The 16,682-nt window shown below is 51.8% G+C and overlaps 1 protein-coding gene across 1 annotated transcript in view; it reads right to left on the reverse strand.

Annotated features, from left to right (window-relative positions):
- kcnh2b (potassium voltage-gated channel, subfamily H (eag-related), member 2b) overlaps nt 1-16,682 on the reverse strand; it is a gene marked incomplete at both ends in the record, with an annotated part of 104,682 nt that overhangs the window by 30,747 nt on the left and 57,253 nt on the right. The window contains 4 exon segments of the mRNA XM_084485513.1: nt 10,859-11,067; nt 11,585-11,937; nt 13,187-13,391; nt 14,169-14,324. Coding sequence (XP_084341639.1) covers nt 10,859-11,067; nt 11,585-11,937; nt 13,187-13,391; nt 14,169-14,324 — 923 coding nt within the window.

The raw sequence follows: 16,682 nt of genomic DNA on the forward strand, positions 1-16,682 counted from the left end.
AGAGAGAGAGAGAGAGAGATGAGAGAGAGAGAGAGAGAGAGAGGTCAGGCAGCAAAATGGTTGTGGTGGGAATGTCAAAGACTCTGCGGGGGAGAGAGGAGGTTGAGGGGGGGGGGGGGGGGGGGAGGGGGGGGTGAGGGGGGGTGGGTAAGAGGGGGGGGAGAGGGGGGTGAGGGGCCAGCCTCACTGAGCTCCTTCATCTGAACGCTCCTCGTCTTCACGGCCCTGGAGAGAGAGAGCCTGGTGGTTCACACAGCTTAAGCTCTCCCCTGAGGAACCCCGTCAGTGGAACGGTCGGCGAGTGAATAAGCAACGTAATCAAGAACTCACAGAAAACAATTCACAAAGGATTGAGTTGGTTCTGCTGTCAAATTAGGTTTGACATCCGTATTGAACAAGAAAAAAGCCCGGAGCATTTCAAAACCTCATTACAAGTTGTGTCAACAGATGGTTCCTCCACTAGCCAGACAGAGCACACACACACACACACACACACACACACACACACACACACACACACACACACACACAGTTCAGGCCAATCCAGCTGGCTACGGTTGTATAGCTGTACTGGGCCCCCAGTGATGTCTGGACTTTCCAGTTGCTAAATGACGATGTTAATCGGTGGGTGAACAGAAGGGGACACTAACATGTGTACAAGTGTGTGTGTGTTAACCAAAGGGGACACTAACATGTGTACAAGTGTGTGTGTATTAACCAAAGGGGACACTAACATGTGTACAAGTGTGTGTGTTAACCAAAGGAGACACTAACATGTGTACAAGTGTGTGTGTTAACCAAAGGAGACACTAACATGTGTACAAGTGTGTGTGTGTGTATGTGTTAACCAAACGGGACACTAACATGTGTACAAGTGTGTGTGTGTGTTAACCAAAGGGGACACTAACATGTGTACAGGTGTGTAGGTAAACAAAGAAGACAATAACAGGACAGGTGTGTGTGTGTGTGTGTGTGTGTTTTGTGTATTTCTGTGTGCGTACAGTGGCAGGGGACTCTAGAATAGAATAGTGTAGTAGTTGTGTGTTGCTGGTCTTTAGGCGTGCGGTGTGTGTGTGTGTGTGTGTCTTTCTGTGTGAGTACATCAGTGGCAGGGGACTCTAGAATAGAATAGTGTAGTAGTTGTGTGTTGCTGGTCTTTAGGAGTGCGGTGTGTGTGTGTGTGTGTGTGTGTGTGTGTGTGGTGTTGTATGTGTGTGTCTTTAGGAGTGCGGTGTGTGTGTGTGTGTGTGTGTGTGTGTGTGTGTGTTGGTATTTACAGTGGTATTTCCAGCGGGCTCAAGGTCTGGGAGGGGGTCACCGATAATGATAGGGCCCCTCCCCCTCCCTCCCCCCCTCCGGTTCCCTGTGGACATGTGATTGGACGGCAGGCTAAACCCTGGAGAGACGCGAGGCCCCCGTCGAGTGAGACACACAGCAGCAGAAGGGTCCCGTGGGGGGGGGGGTGACAGGACGTCAGCCCGGGGGGGGGGGGGGGGGGGGGGGTATTGATCCTCTGTGGGGCGGCTCTGACCTTGCAGGTGATGTGTGAAGTTGCCCGGGGGGTGTCTGAGCGTGTGCAGTGCGTTCTTCTTCTTCTGTGTTTGTCGTCGTGTGCGAGTTACTTTTAGAAGCGTGACGTCGTGTTACGTTGAGTCAGACCTTTGGTAATCTAATGAATGAACGCTAGTTCCTTGTACTTAGGATTCGTGAACTTGTAGATTGGTTTTTGTAGTTGCAGAACAGATTTTCAAATTTGCAAATCTGAGTCAGGATTTTCTGTGTGTACGTGTGAAATATTTGGAATAAATACACAAATAACTGCAAACTTAGACTATACTTTGTCAACCAATGCAACAATATTTGTGATCATTTTTAAATGGGTTATAATGGGAGAATTGCCGGACTTCCCTCACGTCATCTACTGGCGTAGTTTAGTATTGCAGTTCCAGCAAATTCCTTTTACAGGGACAACAAAGCACTTATCGTTTTTTCTCACTTGTACGGGCATTCAATGAGCTCTCTCTCTCTCTCTCTCTCTCTCTCTCTCTCTCTCTCTCTCTCTCAGGAATTAATGTGTTTTAGGACCTCACTGTGCCAAACAGGTGCAGCTACAATGTGAATTAAAAACTATTTTTAACATTTATCGAGAGACAGATTACAAAAACCTGCGATAAACCATACCCTGTGTTGTTTGAATGTCTAGCTGCCTGACTGGAAGAAATGTATTATTTAGTCCAATTGTGTTCCAGAGAACGTTCTTGGAAAGTGTGGCACCAGCTGTTGGTCCTCACAGGGGGCGGGACTAGCCAGCCCTCTGCCCGGCGTCACATGATCTGAGGCCTTCTGCGATGCTGCTAAAGTGGAACACAGTGTACTCACACACCACCAGGAACAGGCAATTACAGCCAGCCTGGGGGATGGATAACACACACACGCGCACGCACGCACGCACGCACGCACACACGCACACACGCACACACACACACACACACACATATAGACACACACACACACACACACACACACACACACACACACACACACAGATAGATAGACACACACACACGAACACACACACACACACGCACACACACAAACACACACACACAGACAGACACACACACACACACACATATATAGACACATACACACACACACACACACACACACACACACACACACAGACACACACACACACAGATAGATAGACACACACACACACACACACACACACACACACACACACACACTCACACTCACAACAACGGCAAAGGAACCAGAAACTGCTGGGGTCGCATATTTTCAACAAACAAGACACATTCATCCCCCACAGCACAGCGCTGTCCTATCATCTCCTCCATCTCCCTCCCTTCCTGCCCACCCTGTACCCAGTATGGAGCTTTCAATATGCTAGGAGGTTCATCTACTGTGTTATTCTATCCCAAAGCACACGGCCATGTCAGGACAGATGCTAAACAATGCTATTGAACATCCCGTCCAAATAGACTTGAGGCCTCTAGAAGGGAGAGCGACTACAGCTCCAAACAAACAACACCATTCTGTTCTCTTTCTCCGGTCTGGCTACCGAAATATGTGCTCTGTTTGCTTTGGGCTTCACGCAACGTCTGAGATCATTGGTTCTGTTCGGAGGAACAAGCAGTTGCCCGGAGCAGCCAACACCGGCTCCATACAGACCAGCAGACCTGCTAGTCGCCTGAACTCACCGACTAGTCTGCAGTGAAACACTGATACAGCTAGCAGGAACATCTGGAACTTAAGACCTGATTCAATCACCTGATGAAGAGGAAGGGCAGCCAGCCTGTCACCAAGTCAGCCAGCCAGCCAGCCAGCCAGCCAGCCAGCCAGCCAGCCAGGCAGCGAGCTACCCGGCCAGCCAGCCACCCAGCCAGGCAGGCAAGCAGGCATGTGGGCACCTTGATTAATGTGTCAAGGGCCAAGGAAATAGGTCACCACAGATGTGAGTGCTTAAGGAGACATGGGAGGGATGGGGAGAGAGGGGGGAGAGAGGGGGGGAGAGAGGGGGAAAGGCGGAGAGACAGAGGAGACATGGAACCATGGAAAAAAAAAAAAATTCAATTAAAAAGAAGGGAGAGGAGAGGGGAGGAAGAGAGGAGGGGAGGAGGCCAGAGCAGATAGAAACCATGGAATCTGATCGATAGAAGAGGAGCGAGAAAGGTGGAGGAGGAGGAGGAGGAGGAGGAGGAGGAGGAGGAGGAGGAGGAGGAGAAGGCGGGGAGAGGGGAGGAAGAGAGATGGATGAAGGTAAGAGCAGGTAGCGAAGGTGAAATGTGAGAATACGCTGGGCTCGCACGCCCATCTCCTCGGCCTCTCTCCTTCAGTTCTCTCTCGCTCCTTTTCTCCTGTCGCTCCCTCCTCCTCACCGCTCCTCCTCCTCACCGCTCCTCCTCCTCACCGCTCCTCCTCCTCACCGCTCCTCCTCCTCACCGCTCCTCCTCCTCACCGCTCCTCCTCCTCACCGCTCCTCCTCCTCACCGCTCCTCCTCCTCAGTCAGACCGGAGCCAAAGCTAACACTCATTTACAGCAGCAGAAACCAAATGGACACGGAACAATGTTCCGGCTGTGTGTGTGTGTGTGTGTGTGTATGTGTGTGTGTGTGTCTTTGTTTTGTGTGTGTGTGTGTGTGTGTGTGTGTGTGCCTATCCGTGCTTCTCTTTAAATGCAAACTATGCATAAATGTCAGTCAACTCCTGTGTGTTTGGGACTGTGCGTGCGTATGTCTGTGTGTGTGTGTGTGTGTGTGTGTGTGTGTGTGTGTGCGTGCGTATGTCTGTGTGCGTCAGCTTCCCCAGCCTAAACGGGACAGTTAGCCAGGTAGCAGCCCCAGGGTCACACACACACACACACACACACCACACACACACACACACACACACACACACACAAATACACACACACACAAGGATGTCTTCTTACATCAGCCTAACATTCAATCCATACAGGCCAGCGGCATCATTCACACTAATCCCACTGAACAGACACACACACACACACACACACACACACACACACACACACACACACACACACACACACACACACACACACAAACTAATAGCTAAGCAAATGGCTAACTCAATGTGTCTCAATGTGTTCACACTCTGGGCTCTGACACTGGGTCCTATCGGGTCCTTCTGGAAGCTTCTCTGTCATACATTTTGTTCAATGGGAACGCCTTTTCACCACATCGTATGTTACGACAGACACAGTACATAGAGTTTAAATGTACTGCATGTAGTTGCATACACGCAAACATGCATGCTTCACCTAAATCATTCCACTCAGTGTCTCCTCTCGGCTGGTATTTTCCTTAACTGGTTTGAAACCAGGGGGTGTTGAAGTTGACTACACTGGTTGACTACACTGGTTTCCTTCTGTGTGCGTCAGTGAGCTGAGGAGATTCACTGGAGGTCTGGGGAGCAGAGAGTCATGTACAGGTCGTCGTTCCTCTGACTGCCCGTTCCCTGTCCTCCACTACGCTCCCTTCACTCCAACACACGCATCTCTCCCTCAAACAAGAGAAACGGTTTTAAAATGAGCTGCTCACGGTACGGGGGAGGGTTTGAACCGGGGGGACGCCCGGCGAGGGAGGGTCAGATGATTGGAGACACAGGGTCAGATCATACAGTGAAGTACTTCTCATAAGGCACTCTTCAAACAAACGCCGCCATCAAAATGACGACTAAACCACATCAGATAAACCCGCCGTTGAGAAGCTACGGCTCCGCCTGCCTCCTGGACCGGCTCTCTGCTGAACCAGAGGCTGCAGCTGCTCTGACGTCCCCCTGTGGAACAAGGTCAGGGGGACAGTGGAGCACCACTTCCAGGGAGCCCGTGGTTCCACCGTGTAGAGCAACAAGAGCAGCCCCCGTGGAGCGATGTGACAGGCCAGCGGCCTCTCTGGGCCTCGAGACGAATCACGTGCTTATTGTTGTAAAAGGCCAACGCGTCACAGGCAACATGAGTATTCATTTCTGTCCGACTTAATAAACAGAGGCCATGCCTCACCCCTGTTTTCCTCCATATACATATATATATATATATATATATATATATATATATATGTATACACACTGAACATGGTGGCACATCATTAAAGGGAATAAGTCTCAGCATCCTTAGCATGAAAGGCTAACAAACAACATGTGCCCTTGCTAAAAATACCCTCTTTTGAATCATTCACTGCATGCAGCGCTTGGAGCAGGCCAGGTCCTCTGCTAATGGGCGTCGTCACACCCTGCCTGTGGGGACGTGAAGCCGGGCAGCGATGGAACAGCAGCCTCTATATGAAGGGCTGAGGCTCATGGGGGTATTGGATACGCTGCTCCACTACGGTCACGTGGCCCGGTGCTCCAGCCAGATGAAGATCTCAACCCGAGAACGCACATGCATGATCACGAGTGTGTTGTTCAGGAAACAACAACTCTCAAACACACGGGAAACACAAATAGAGAAGGCCTTGCATGTTTGGCAGCCAGTGTGGAAAGTGAGCACACACACACACACACACACACACACACACACACACACACACACACACACACACACACACACAGTGATGCTGATTCCATTCACGCTACCGTTCCCCTTCGTTACATATCCGTCCTCGTGAACATTCTGCGTTTAACTTCGTGAATGTTGCACCCCACCAGCCAAACACACACCCGTCTCCCCCCGGGGTGCAGCACCCCAGTACCCCCCCCCCCCCCCCCCCCACAACAACCAGTCTCCAGAACCAGCCTCCTCCACAACACACTGTACACTTAAAACAAAGGCTGCACATTGACGGTGCGAGCGGCGGCCGTCCTGTGAGGATGAGGAGAGGGGTCTTACCGCTTTGCGGCCGGCCGGCGTGCGCGGGCTCCAGTCCTCCATGGGCGCGGCGCTGGGCTCAGAGAGCATCGACCGCGGCTTGAGAGGGGAAGCGACCAGCATATGTTCCTGTCAGGGTGTGTGTGGTGGACGGAGACATCAGTGGTCCCCAGCCCTGCTGGAGGAGGTGTGTGTGTGTGTGTGTGTGTGTAAAAGAGAGAGAGAGAAAGAGAGATAGCGTGTATGTGTGTGTGTGTCAAGTGCCTATGTGTCGTGTACGTGTGAATCAATTATATATGTGTGCATGTATAAGTGTATGTGTGTAGGCAGACCACTCAGAGACTAATCAAGTATGTGTTTGCATAAAAGTGTATGTGTGTGTGTGTGTGTGTGTGGCGTGTGTGTGTGTGTGTGTTTGTGCGTGTGCGTGTGTGCTTAAGCATGCATCTAAAGTGTCTGCAGCCTGACATGTCGCTCAGTGATCACAGCTCCTCAATCAGAACTCTCTCATCTGACCTCTGACCTCTCTGCTTATTGGCTGCTTGCCCACCCATCTCTTGTCACATGATTTAAACAGAAGCTAAGCACGTAGGTTCTCTTTCGATCACATGACGTTCCAAGCCACTTCAAAGTTATTTGCACTTCGTCCAGAAGCACCAAGACATCAATATCCGTGATCCTGGGGGATCTGGGAGGGCCGAGGAGCTTAGCGATACATAAACACAGAACCTGGAGAAGCAGCTGATTCACGGGCTGGAAGAGGACAGATCAGGGGATGAGGAGGAAGGTAGGAGGAGTAGGAGGACTCAGGGTTGGCGTTTGTGTCCTTGTAGGGCGTTTCAGATGTTTTATGGCGCTTCTGCATTATTTAGCTCTGTTTACTTTCCCAACATCTTCTACTTATCTCTCTGCTGAGCGCGGCGGCGGCCGTGACGTCATGCTGTTCTGTGTGGTGCTGCCCCCTGTGGACCGAGGCGAGGTACTGCAGCACACCACGCCGTTCAGAAGCTGACTGCCGTGCAGTTCTAGAAGTCGTGTTAGACAAACTAGACTGGTCTTGTCTAAACTGGTCACATTTTGTGCCATTCATGGATTTATATTCTGTACTTTGACTTTGTCCGGCCAACGCATGTCTGAATATCCGCGCTGGTAAAAGAAGCCGCTCACATTCGCCCACACGGACACACACCCACAGACACCCAGCGCACAGCAACGCAGAGCTGTGGCCGTGACCTTGCCAGAGGCCCATGTGCCAAGCTCTTCCTCGTGTTGCATCATCTCCTTCAGTTCTGTTGTGTTGCTGCTCCCTTCATCATGAGATGAAGAGAGAAGAGAGAGAGAGAGAGAGGGGGAAAGGAATAATAATATCTCAAACACACAGCGTCCGACCGCCTGCTGGTCTAATGAGGCTCTCCACGCTGTCTTTGTACGTTTGTTAAAACACTATCTTTCAACTCAAGACTCTGTGTTCTTGTGTTCTCATAAACTGAGGCGGTAAATGGGGGGGTTCGGGGGTGGAGGGGGTGGAGGGGGGGGGGGGGGGGGGGTTGGAGAGACAGAGAGAGAAATTAAGATAAAGAGAGAGCTTAAAGGAAGATGCACTTATCTCTAAAAGATAAATGATGCTGTTTCATGGGTTCGCGTTTTTCTCCCGCTAATTTAAGCGATGTCACGTAATGGATAGAAAAAGACCACCATTAGGAGTCTGCCGTTGATCTTAGATATAAACGTATAATACATATCTGTTGTAGAAACCATTTTAATGAATACAAGTCAGCGTGTCCCAAGAGCCGAAGAATGACGAAGACTCCATAATAACACAGTTTACCCTGGGAATCCACTTCCTGCCTCAATGCACTTCCACTGAGCGGCTCTCAGACTCAACTTCCTCTGGCATAGCGGCCGCGTTCCAACTCTGGCATAACGGCCGCATCCCAACTCTGGCATAACGGCCGCATCCCAACTCTGACATAACGGCCATGTTCCAACTCTGGCACAGCTCTGCTCACGTTAGCATCGTCGTATGCGACTTTTGGTCCATTGTAGAATTTGAAGTGTGGTAAAGTTGTGTTCCCTCCCTGAAGGAGACTCTATCCTGAGGAGTGACCGGAGAGACGCCCTGAGGCCCCTGAGCCAGCGCTAACCGCTAACGGCAGCAGAGACACAGACCAGAGGGGCTAGCTGGGCTAAGCTAACTGGGCTAAGCTAACTGGGCTAAGCTAAACATACATCCTAACAGACAACACAGGTAACCCAGGTGAGGAGGAGGAGGGGAAGGTTTAGTGGTCAGTCAGCTCACACACACCGACTGGTGCTGATACCGCTGCAGGTTCACTATACTACTACGCTCATACTATACTACTACGCTGATACTATACTACTACGCTCATACTATACTACTACGCTCATACTATACTACTACGCTCATACTATACTACTACGCTCATACTATACTACTACGCTCATACTATACTACTACGCTCATACTATACTACTACGCTCATACTATACTACTACGCTCATACTATACTACTACGCTCATACTATACTACTACGCTCATACTATACTACTACGCTCATACTATACTACTACGCTCATACTATACTACTACGCTGATACTATACTACTACGCTCATACTATACTACTACGCTCATACTATACTACTACGCTGATACTATACTACTACGCTCATACTATACTACTACGCTCATACTATACTACTACGCTCATACTATACTACTACGCTCATACTATACTACTACGCTCATACTATACTACTACGCTCATACTATACTACTACGCTCATACTATACTACTACGCTCATACTATACTACTACGCTGATACTATACTACTACGCTCATACTATACTACTACGCTCATACTATACTACTACGCTCATACTATACTACTACGCTCATACTATACTACTACGCTGATACTATACTACTACGCTCATACTATACTACTACGCTCATACTATACTACTACGCTCATACTATACTACTACACTCATACTATACTACTACGCTGATACTATACTACTACGCTCATACTATACTACTACGCTCATACTATACTACTACGCTCATACTATACTACTACGCTCATACTATACTACTACACTCATACTATACTACTACGCTCATACTATACTACTACGCTGATACTATACTACGCTGATACTATACTACTACGCTGATACTATACTACTACGCTGATACTATACTACTACGCTCATACTATACTACTACACTGATACTATACTACTACGCTGATACTATACTACTACGCTGATACTATACTACTACGCTCATACTATACTACTACACTGATACTATACTACTACGCTGATACTATACTGCTACGCTGATACTATACTACTACGCTCATACTATACTACTACACTGATACTATACTACTATACTACTACACTGATACTATACTACTATACTACTACACTGATACTATACTACTACACTGATACTATACTACTACACTGATACTATACTACTACGCTAATACTATACTACTACACTGATACTATACTACTACACTAATACAATACTGTCACATCCTTTCCATAGCTCTTACTTTGACACACAATTGTATTACACGCAATATAATATGATATAGTACACACACAATATAATATATTATGGATTATACATAATATGGAGTCTATCGTATTCTTTGGACTCATATGTTTGTTCTTTCATGAGATGTCATGGATTCAAACGATCGGGCTTTATTCACCGGCAGTAGATAACATTAAAGGATTAGGAAGCAGCTTCTGACGGGAACCAGCTCAACATGGGGCGACGTCAAACCATGTCCCTAATGCCTCTCTCCTCCACCGCTCTCCTCCCTGACTTCATTACCCACAGAACCAGCGCCAGCAGGAACATCACAACACACGTCTCCTACTCATTTAATTAGGCTAATGCTAATGGAATTAACGGGCCCCAAAGCATGCTAGCTCACGAGCTACGGCTAGAAAGACCCTCGCAGCAGTTTGAATAAAATGCTAACCTAATTACATGTTGGAGTACAATGCACTGACGCATGCACATGCGCGCACACACACACACACGCACACACACACACACACACACACGCACACGCACACACCCAGCCCCACAAATACACACACACACACACCCACCTACACACACACTTAATAATACACAAACGCAAATTAAGTTTCCATCTCGTGTAGAGCAGGGCACATTCCAGTGAAGTGTCAAAGCAACGAGAGGAGGGACAGGAAACACTTCAACAATAACTGATACACCTTAGACATCAGCATCAACTCCCACTCACACACGCATGCGCAGGCACACACACACCCACCTGCACACACACACACACACACACACCCGCACACACACACACACACACACTCACACACCCCCAACACACCAACACAGACACACACACACACACAAACCCAGACAACCCCCCCCCCCCCCCCCCCCCACGGCGCCTCATGCCACCCCCCTCACCTGGGTGACCTTCTCGGTGACGTTGTGCGTGCGGTCGATGAGCTTGCAGGGCGCGATGATGTCCATCTCCCCCGGGGGCAGGGCCATGAGCGGGTCCGCCTTGAAGTCCACGAAGTTCAGCGTGATCTGGGGGATCTTGGAGATGGTGCGGTAGCGCATGAGGTCCGAGTCCGACGTGGAGTTGAGAATGGACCGGTGGTTGACGGCGCCTGCGAGGGACGGAGAGATGAGCTGGGATGGAGGGACCGGCTGGAGACAACCACTCACTGGAGCCCCGCTCTGAGAGGAGCCCAGACGCTGAGGACTGGTGGCCTGGGAGCTGATTAGGGACTGACTGGTGACGCAGTCACCCCAATCTCACCATCACCTCCTTTTCCTTTCCCTTGGTTCTGTTTATTTTGTCGTCAGTCTTTTCTCACTGAATAAAATCGCTTCTTCACATTTATTTTTACCTTCACTATCTCTGTTTCTATCATGTTGTGTTCTGTAAACAAGCCCAGAGCCTAGCCCAGGACAGTCAGGAAGTCTGCTGCTGTCCAACTCATGCTGCTGTCCTACCCATGCTGTCCTCCCCACTGTCCTACCCATGCTGCTGTCCTACCCACTCTCTCCCCATGCGGCCCTCCTCCCCCCTGCCCTCCCCCCTGCCCCCCCCTGCCCTCCTCCCCCTGCCCCCCCCTGCCCCCCTCCCCATGCCCTCCCCCCTGTCCTCCCCCCCCCTCCTACCCATGCTGGAGCTGGCGGGCCGGGCGCTGCCCCTGCGGCTGCGGAGGCTCCAGTCGGGGTTCCTCAGGGCCTCGATCTCGTCCACGGAGGAGGCGCGCCGCATGCTGTGGACGCTCTCCCGTGAGCGGCTGTTGGAGATGGAGCAGTTGGAGGCGGAGGCGTCGGCGTTGAGGCCGAGGCGGTGGGCCGCCACGCAGGGAGACGACTGAGTGCGGGGGCCCACCAGGGGGGGCCGGTGGCCGGGGGCCGGGGGGGGCAGGTGGGGCGGCGTGGGGGAGACGGAGGAAGACCCCGAACACAGCAGGGTGCACTGGTCCTCCTGGCGGTCCTCGGGCCAACTCTGAAGACCGGACCTGGAGGAGGAGCAGGAGGAGCAGGAGGAGGAGGAGGAGGAGGAGCAGGAGGAGGAGGAGGAGATGGTGGAGGAGGAGGAGGAGGAGGAAGGGAAGAGGGGAAGCAGGGGGAGCAGAAGGAGGAGGAGGAGGAAGAGAAGGAGGAGGATGAGGAGGAGATGGTGGAGGAGGAGGAGGAAGAGGAGGAGGTGGTGGATGACAAGGAGGAGGAAGAAAACAATGAGGGAGGAGGATGAGTCTCCCACCACCAACACTCATCTCAATCACCACAGCAGAGGAAAAGGAGAAGGCTCTAACGCTAGGATACATTGTGGACTGGTTTGTTGACGCTGTTACTTAGGACAGCGTCTTTATGGAAGACAAATGAGAATCTGCAAAATATGAAAGGAAAGCATTTTTAAAATAAGAAATGAAGTTCTGTTCTGGGATGCTCACCACGCTGTGAGGCCGGCAGAGGAACAAAAAAAAATGACAGAATGAACTGTACTTATCGCTCTGGGAGGGGCGGGGCTGAGGCTGGGAGGGGGCGGGGCTGAGAGGAGGGGCGGAGCTGAGGCTGGGAGGGGGCGGGGCTGAGGCTGGGAGGGGGCGGGGCTGAGGCTGGTAGGGGCGGGGCTGAGAGGAGGGGCGGGGCTGAGAGGGGGCGGGGCTGAGAGGAAGGGCGGGGCTGAGGCTGAGAGGGGCAGGGCTGAGGCTGGGAGGGGGCGGGGCTGAGGCTGGGAGGGGCAGGGCTGAGGCTGGGAGGGGGCGGGGCTGAGGCTGGGTGGAGGGGCTCTGGGTAGGGGGCGGGGCTCTGGGCAGGGAGGAGGGGCGGGGCTGAGGCAGGGAGGAGGGGCTCTGGGTAGGGGGCGGGGCTCTGGGCAGGGAGGAGGGGCGGGGCTGAGGCAGGGAGGAGGGGCTCTGGGTAAGGGGGGCGGGGCTCTGGGTAGGGGGGAGAGGCTCTGGGTAGGGGGGCGGGGCTCTGGGTAGGGGGGAGGGGCTCTGGGTAGGGGGGAGGGGCTCTGGGTAGGGGGGCGGGGCTCTGGGTAGGGGGGAGGGGCTCTGGGTAGGGGGGCGGGGCTCTGGGTAGGGGGGCGGGGCTCTGGATAGGGAGGAGGGGCTCTGGGTAGGGGGGCGGGGCTCTGGGTAGGGAGGAGGGGCTCTGGGTAGGGGGGCGGGTCTCTGGGTAGGGGGGCGGGGCTCTGGGTAGGGAGGAGGGGCTCTGGGTAGGGGGGCGGGTCTCTGGGTAGGGGGGCGGGGCTCTGGGTACCTGCTGCCGCAGACCTGGTCCAGGCTGTCGGGGGGGAGGGGCCGCAGGGGCAGGAAGTCGCCCAGGGACTCCTGGCTGGGGTGCAGGGCGGGCGGGGCCAGGGGCGTGGCCGTGGGGACCTGCGCCTCGGCGTCGTTCAGCGAGGCCTTGCTGTTGGACAGCGAGCGCAGCAGGGGCAGGCGCAGCTTGAACCCTCGCGGGCGACCTAGGGGTCAAAGGTCATTTTGAGCAAAGAGATGGTCTTTCAGCTGCCCCTGAGCAGAAAGGGAAATAACTTTATTAACACATTCAGGTAGCACCCTCATCCATCTATAACGACAGACAGATGACAGACAGACAGACAGACAGACTGATAGATGATTGATACAGACAGACAGACAGAAAGACAGACAGAGACACAAAGACTGATACATGACTGATAAATGCAGACAGACAGAGAAAGAGACAAACAGACAGACAGAGAAAGAGACAGACAGACAGAGTCAAACAGACAGACAGAGAAAGAGACAAACAGACAGAGAAAGAGACAGACAGACAGACAGAGAAAGAGACAGACAGACAGAGTCAAACAGACAGACAGAGAAAGAGACAGACAGACAGACAGACAGACAGATAGAGAAAGAGACAGACAGACAGACAGACAGACAGACAGACAGAGAAAGAGACAGACAGACAGACAGACAGACAGATGATTGATAGATGCAGACAGACAGACAGACAGACAGAGAAAGAGACAGACAGACAGAGAAAGAGACAGACAGACAGACAGAGTCAAACAGACAGACAGACAGAGACAGACAGACAGATGATTGATAGATGCAGACAGACAGACAGAGAAAGAGACAGACAGACAGACAGACAGACAGATGATTGATAGATGCAGACAGACAGACAGAGAAAGAGACAGACAGACAGACAGACAGACAGATGATTGATAGATGCAGACAGACAGACAGACAGACAGACAGCCGGCGGGTCGTACCGGTGACCAGCCAGGTGGGCAGGCGGTGGTTGATCTCTTGGGTGGGGTCCTGCAGTTTGTCGTCTGTCATGACGTCGAAGTTGAGGATGAACATGATCACCAGGCCATCCTCGTTCTTCACCGGGACCACGTCCACCAGGCACAGGAAGCACTGACCTGGGGAGGGACAGGGTCAGGGGTCAGCACTGACCTGGGGAGGGACAGGGTCAGGGGTCAGCACTGACCTGGGGAGGGACAGGGTCAGGGGTCACCCTGGTGACCCTCCCGTCCAGCCAGGGAGCATCACTCAGGTCCAACATACAGAAGGTCACGCTCAAACCCAGCGTGTGGAACTTGACTCTAAACTCTAAACATGATCCACTGTGCTGCGTCAGAACAGAGAGACGCTACGGAGGCTCACTTGCTTTTTAAGTTCCAGTACCGGCATAACTTCAGTCTACCTGGACCTTCTCCTTACCTGGTCTGAGGACCAGCGGCAGGGGGCTGGTGGTGGTCGGCGAGGCGGCAGACGTAGATCTAGAGCGTGACCTGCAGACCGCCGGGCACAGAGCAGCTGTAGCGTGTAGTGCGGTGGGTGTGAGTCGTCTGCTCCCTGCCTATCCACTCTCCCTAAGTCGCTCCAGTCATTCCTCCCACATCAATACTGCCGGGCGGCCATCTGATTGGACAGCAGTATAATCCCAGCATGGGGGAGATCTTTTTTTTTAACATGAAAACAAAACATGTAAGACAAAGGGATTACACCATCTGGCCCAGTTTGCACATGTTCACGTGTGCGTGAGTGTGTGCGTGCGCGTGTGCGCGTGTTGTTTATACCTTCATATGCTTGTGCATGTGGGTGTCTATGCACACATCTGCCCACATCTACACATCTGCTCAGAGGTTGAGTGAATGAGTTCAGTCACAAGATGCTCTGCGGTTGTAATCCATTCATGACCGGCAGCCAGAGTTAATGTGGAAAGGCTTCTTTCATAACGTCTTCATCTGACGTGCTGTTGGGCTCTCGGCCTAGTGAGCCATTTCAACAACATCTCAGCAGACACACACTCCAGTTCCTTGACACACACCATGTTTAGCATGTAGGCCTACTGCTGTCATCTCTCTGGACTTTATTCAACATAAAAGTTCAGACCCAAAGCTCCAAGTCACATCCAGCATAATCTATGGCATTCACGCTGCAAAAGGCTCCAATAGATTGTTTTTGCTAAATCTATTTATCACTTTCTAACCGCTGTCGTCCTCCTCAGAAACAGTCATCCTTTGGAACAAGACTCGATTAAAACTCATGGGCAAGCAGTCTGTATTCCAATTTCCAAAATACACTTTTTAAAACCTGACAGGGCATTCACCATCAACTTCATTTAAACTAAATGAATATGATACTTTTTTCTCTTATTACTATCCTACCTATTACCATCAAGAGATATGTCAGCCATCGTGGCGTCGTCAAATATGTATTTCTGTGCGATGAGGAGCTCTGGGACCGACCAGACCACAGAGCTCACCGACGGAGGGGAGGAACGACGACAGCCACTAAAGAGAGACAGTTCCCCTCGGACTCTGAGTTCCGGCTGACAGAGGTCAGCTGCAGCGCGCTGTCAGGGAGAACACACACACACACACACACACACACACGCGGCAGGATTAAATGCGAATCAAAGAGGATTCCACTTTAATACTTTTTTTTATATCCCACTTTAAAAAACATATCCCTGCTCCCATCGCGTCTCTTTGTGCCGGGACGTACCCTGTTTATACCCTCAGCGTCTTTAGGAGAAATCCTCCATAAGCCTTCGTAGTGACTCTTACTTGCAGGGGCCTGCTGTGCTCTGTCCTCCTAGAGCTATGTCCCTATCTGGAGACCCCCTGGTCGGAGAAGGAGCCGTATTCATCTCCCCTGCCGATAATCAGACGACCAGGCGAACCTCCGTCCACATGGAGGTGGACAGAGCATTTCATCACAGATAAGCTCAAACAGGCCGCTGATGAAAAGCGTGTGGTAGCCTCCATGCCTCTCACTCAACCCTGGGGGCAGACAGACAGAGTGACAGAGGGGCCCCCCCGCTGCCAGACCCTTCTGTAAGACCCTCTGGCATCAGAGCATTGACCTGGGAGCCTTGAAGAGGGATTCAGACGGCCTTCAGCGCCCAAAGCAGGGATCACAGTGGCAGCCGTTGCACCACACGCCCAACGCTATGCGAGGACGTTAAAACAGTTAGCCATAGTTAGTTAGTGGAAGGCCTCCATGAAGCTGAGGCCTTGCACCGGGAGGTGTCTGCTCTCCAGGAAAAGAGGGATCTGTTGAGCAGGTCTGGGGTTTTACTGCACAGGTTTTTAATTCCAAAACAGGAAGGCATGTTGCGGCCAACCTAGATCTTAAGGGTTAGAATGTCCGGTACCGATTGGTAACAGGTGACACAACACTAGGGGTCACATGAAACTGGGCATTGGTGTCAATGCTGAGCGAGAAAGTCCCAAATCGGTGTCAACAGAGAGGACTTTCTGGAGATGTTC

Source organism: Micromesistius poutassou (assembly GCF_964030765.1).
Source record: "Micromesistius poutassou genome assembly, chromosome: 21".
In the NCBI taxonomy this organism is placed as follows: Eukaryota; Metazoa; Chordata; class Actinopteri; order Gadiformes; family Gadidae; genus Micromesistius; species Micromesistius poutassou.